At 69.4% G+C, this 4,837-nt stretch overlaps 1 protein-coding gene across 1 annotated transcript; it reads left to right on the top strand.

The window, feature by feature from the left end:
- Positions 1–95: 95 nt before the first annotated feature.
- Positions 96–3,743, top strand: ASB16 (ankyrin repeat and SOCS box containing 16). Its single transcript, XM_064174718.1, has 5 exons — positions 96–696; positions 1,030–1,297; positions 1,898–2,390; positions 2,968–3,081; positions 3,169–3,743. Exons 1-5 carry the CDS (start codon positions 387–389, stop codon positions 3,352–3,354), a joined length of 1,371 nt encoding a protein of 456 aa, XP_064030788.1. The 5' UTR covers positions 96–386; the 3' UTR covers positions 3,355–3,743.
- Positions 3,744–4,837: the final 1,094 nt, after the last annotated feature.

Genomic DNA, 4,837 nt, shown 5'->3' with positions numbered 1-4,837 from the left:
CTTGCCCTGTCTGCTTGTGTGTCATTGTCCCCTCTGTGGTGGCAGAGAGCAGTGCCCCTGTCTCTTTGTTCAGCCACAGTACCACAAACCCTTCCTCCAGGGGCGTCCCTGCTCTTCCTTTCTGTCCCGGAGCTCTCACACGACCCTACAGGCTTGGGGGGTGCCCAGCCCCAGCCTTACAGCCACCAGCAGTTTCAGTCCCCTGCCAGCCCGGTGCCAACGTGACCCTGTTTACCACCCGGGGGGGAGTTATTTATAGGGCAGCCTGGCTTGGGCCCTTGATTCAGCATTTGTACGTGGGGCGCAGCCCTGTTTACACCCCTCCCAGGCACAGGAGGCCCCTCGCTGCTTCCCCCAGCTTGCCCCTGCCCTACCGGCGCGCCCCCATGGCACAGGAAACCTTCGCCTTCACCTCCTCAGCCCTGCGCTCGCTGCGGCTGCAGCGGGAGCTGCTGGAGCAGGAGGATCGGCGCCGAGCCCTGGCTCGGGAATCGGCCACACGCCGCTTCCTGGCCGCCAGCCCCCGGCCCCCGCTGAGCCCACTCCGGCGCCACCAGTACTGCCGGGACCCTGCTGTCCACAACGCCCTCTACGCCGGGGACCTCCTGCGCGTCAAGAGCATCTTCCAGGATGAGACCACCAGCAACATGGTCATGGAGACGGTCAGCGAGGAGCTGGTGTGGTCACCTGAGCAGGGTATGGGGCTGTGGAGGGGGCTGTATGGCGCTAAGGGGGTAGGATGAGGAGAGGCAGGGCAAGGAGCGATGGCTGAGGGTGCAGCTCCTTGTGGGGTGGGGGGCTGGGGGTGGGGAGGGAGGATTCCTGGCCACTGCCCTGGGAAAGCTGGGGGGAGCCTCAAGTTTCTCCTCCCCCGCCCCGGGCTTTGCCTAGTTTGGGTTGGAGATGTGGGGGTGTTGGGAGTTCACAAGCACCCCCCTGGGCTGGGCTTACAGGGTGGTGGGGGTCTGAGGTACGATGAGGGGTGGGTGGGATGGGTGGGAGCCCACATGGGTGCTCCTCGTCCTGCAGGGCTGTGGGTGCTGAGCCCGCGGCGGCAGCAGACCTCAGCGCTGCGCATCGTCAGCGCCAGGGGCTACGGAGACTGCGCCCGGCACCTGCTGCTGCGGGGGGCCAAGGTGGACGCGGTGGTGGGGGGCCGGGCCCCGCTGCACGACAGCGCCGCCGCCCCCCGCCCCGACTGCACCCGCCTGCTGCTGGCCTTCGGGGCCGACCCCAACGTGCTGAGCGACGAGGGCTCGGCACCGCTGCACCTCTGCGCCACGCCGGACAGCCTCCCGTACGCCCCGCCCGCCCCGGGACACGCCCCTCCACGGCATAGCCACGCCCTCGCGACACGCCCCACCTGGGCTCCGGCCCGCCCCGTGTGCAGCCCCTGGGCAAGGGAGGGACTCATTTGTATACTGGGCTCCACCCTCTTAATTTGCATGCTTTGATCCGCCCCTATAGCCTGCACGATAGACTCCACCAACTTCATTTGCATGTTGGGGTCCACCCACAAACTTTTCACACGGACTCCACCCTCACAACCTATATGTTCCGCCCACATTAGCAGCCTCATTTGCATGTCAAGCCCCTCCCACCACTGCAGCCTCATTAGCATTTTAGGCTCCACCTAAATCACAGCCACCACGTCTAAAGGTGCCCCCAAGGTCTGCCTGGACCCTGTGCCAAGCTTCATGCCAAGGCCAAGACCCAACCACCAGCCACACCCAAGCCTCACCCCAAAACTTCAGCCCCGCCCTCCCGGGGCTCCCCGGTGGCCGCCGCCATTGGCAGCCCCACGCTACTGCACCCCCACCCCGGGCGCCCCACGGGCTGGCCCTGCCTGGCGTCCGCAGGGCGTGACAGGGGTGGCGGGGGGTGTGCGTGTCCCTAGGTGCGCGGAGCTGCTGCTGGCCCACGGGGCGCGGGTGAACCTGGGCACGCGGGACCGGCAAGTGACAGCCCTGCACGTGGCGGCGCGCCAGGGGCTGGTGGCCCACGTGGAGCTGTACCTGGGCCACGGCGCAGACCCTTCCCACCGCACCCGCCAAGGCGAGACCCCCCTGAACGCCGCCTGCGCCGCCGCCGAGCGCCCCGAGGAAGCCCAACGCTTCCTGCGGGTGGCCGAGCTGCTGCTGGCCGCCGGCGCCGAGCCCGGTGCCGCGGGCCGCAAGGACCACACGCCGCTGCACAACGCCTGCGGTAACGGCCAGCCCGGGCTGGTGCGGCTGCTGCTGCGCCACGGCGCCGACGCCACCGTCCCCAACTGCGCGGGCTACACCCCCATGGACTGCGCCCTGCACGCCGTCGAGGAGTACCGGCACCAGCGCCCCGAGGACATCCTCCTCCTCCTCCTCGACCATGGCGCTGGCCCTGTCCACCCCAAGGTGAGAGGTGCGGGGGGGTGACGGTGGTGCGCTGGTGTTGTCCCCCACCGTGGTGACACTGCGGGGGCGGGGCACGTCTTAACCACTGGGATTTGGGCCACTCACTGCAAGGAGGACGAGAGGCTGGAGCAGGTCCCGAGAAGGGCAGCGAAGCTGGGGAAGGGTTTGGAGGACAGGGCTGGGGAGGAGCAGCTGAGGGAGCTGGGGGTGTGCAGCCTGCGGAAGAGGAGGCTGAGGGCAGACTTCGTTGCTCTCTACAGCCCCTTAAAAGAAGGCTGGAGGGAGGTGGGGGTTGGGCACTGCTCCCTAGTGTCGGGTGACAGAAGAGGACCTGAAGTTGGCCCAGGTTTGGGTTGGATGTGAGGAACAGTTTCTGTCCTGAAGGAGTGGTCAGGCGCTGGCACACGCTGCCCAGGAAGGTGGTGGAGAACCCATCCCTGGAGACAGTCAGGAGGTGTGGCCGTGGCACCTGAGGCCGTGGCTTAGTGGCCATGGTGGGGCTGGGTCAGAGGTTGGACTCGATGATCCTAGAGGAGTCCTCCATGGTGCTGTGACTCTGACACATCTTCGTTGGCAGATGCTGAAGTTCTGCTGCCGGCACCCACCAGCGCTGGAGGTGGTTCTCAACGCCTACGACCGCATCCCCACTGCTGAGGGCTGGGTGGAGGCTGTGCCCCCCGAGCTGTGGGAGGTGAGGGGTTGTGGGGTGCCCTGGCACGTCCCTTGACTCTGAGCAGCGCCTCACTGAGCCCACATTCGTCCCCTGTCCCCTCTCCAGGAGCACCAGGAGCTCTACGACTCTGCGGTGCGCATGGCAGGACAGCCGCGCCGGCTGCAGCACCTGGCCCGCTGCGCCATCCGGCGGCACCTGGGTGCCCGCTGCCACGCGGCCGTGCCCAGGCTGGCCCTGCCGCCCACCCTGCGGCACTACCTCCGGCTGCCGCTCGAGGGCGTCATCTCCTGAGGGCGCCCCCAGGCCTGCCAGCGCCGGACGGGAGCGGTGTGGGGAGGGGGAGCAGGTCTGTGCCAATAGAAGGTGTGGCACATGCGGCTCTGGAGGTGGCTCCTTCCGCGTGGGGCACAGTGGCCACGGCACCAGGGGGGACAGCGACCTGGGGAGGACACAAGGTGCCAGGGAAGGTGACAGCCAGGCGCAGAGGAGGGCCCGGGCGGAGGTGACAGACGGGCACGGCGGTCGGCAGGGCCTGCCTGAGCTCAGGGCCTCGCCGGGCGCTGCGGCCACCCCCGGGAGGTCACCGCCGAGCCCCGGGGACACCTCCCCAGCCCCGCCCCTGCCGTGGTGGCCACGCCCAGACGCCGGCCCTGCCCCATGCCCCGCCCACTTCCGCTCACGCAGAGGCGTGGCCGAAGCAGCCTCGCGCCACCGCCCCCGCGGCCACGCCCAATGGGCGGGGCGTTCCTGAACGGCAGTGACGTAATCACTGCGCGCCGGGCGCCCCCGGAGCCCTCTCCCCCCCTTTCAGCCCCCCCCGGTGTCGGCGGCGCTCTGACGTGGCGCTTCCGGCGCGGGCGGCGGCGGGACGCGGTGAGTGCGGGCGGGGCCCACCGGGAGCACCCCCCACACCCCCCCTCCCGCGGCGCCCCGGGCAGGGACCCACCGGGACCGCCAGGATCTCCTGCGGGCCTGGCAAGAATCCCCCCCGGGACACCCTCGGCTTTACCGGGACCCCGCGGGCCTTGCACAGCCTCCCTGAGGGCCCCTTTGGAGGTCCGCTCGGGACACCCTGGGCCTAGCCAGGATCCACAGGACCTGGCGAGACTCTCCCGGGACACCCTGGGCCTGTCACAGCACTCTCAGGACACCTCTGGTCCTCCCTGGGCCTGGGAAGGACCCGATCGGCACACCCCGGGCCTCACCGGGGTCTCCCCGGGACGCGTCGTGAGATCCTGGGCCCCTCCCCGTGTCCCCCACCCCTTGGACCGGCACTGGCTCGGCCGGGACTCTGCGCGGTCCTGCTCCTGCTCGGCCCGGCCCTTGGCCGCACCCTCTCAGGGGCTTAACTCTCCGCAGCTTGGTCCTTGTCCTGCCCCCGCCGGGTCTGCCCCTTCCCGGGCTCGGGGGCTGCTGCAGGCAGAACCGGGAGGGCTTCACCCTCTGTTAAGCAGCTCCTCGCCCCGCTGACAGCCTTCACTTTGCTCCCTTGCAGGCGGAGCAGGACTGCTGCTTAGGATGGCCTGAACCTGTCTGGGCACCGAGGGGCTTCGAGAGCCCAGCGGGACCCTCTGCTGGCCCCGGGAGCCTTGGGCTGCTGCCTGGCCCCGGCTCGGGCGGTAACTGCAGGTGCAGTGCTCCTAACTGGTGTGTGGGAGGCGACAGCATCGCCCCCCCTCCCCGCGGGGCCAGCTCTTTACTGCTGCACTCTAACTTCTGCCTCCTCAGAGCAGCCAAGGGGCTGCCAGCCCCCCCCAAGCTGAACGGGACCACC

Source organism: Pogoniulus pusillus, chromosome 40 (genome assembly GCF_015220805.1).
Source record: "Pogoniulus pusillus isolate bPogPus1 chromosome 40, bPogPus1.pri, whole genome shotgun sequence".
Classification (NCBI taxonomy): domain Eukaryota; kingdom Metazoa; phylum Chordata; class Aves; order Piciformes; family Lybiidae; genus Pogoniulus; species Pogoniulus pusillus.
Note: the sequence above shows the minus strand (reverse complement) of the source record. Positions and strands in the feature narration are given on the sequence as shown.

Excerpts from the sequence above, each read along its gene's own strand:
- ASB16 (XM_064174718.1), top strand. The coding sequence starts at position 387 with ATGGCACAGGAAACCTTCGCCTTCACCTCCTCAGCCCTGCGCTCGCTG. Across the intron at positions 697-1,029 it reads GGTGTGGTCACCTGAGCAGG|GGCTGTGGGTGCTGAGCCCG; the intron begins GTATGGGGCTGT and ends CTCGTCCTGCAG. Across the intron at positions 1,298-1,897 it reads GCCACGCCGGACAGCCTCCC|GTGCGCGGAGCTGCTGCTGG; the intron begins GTACGCCCCGCC and ends GCGTGTCCCTAG.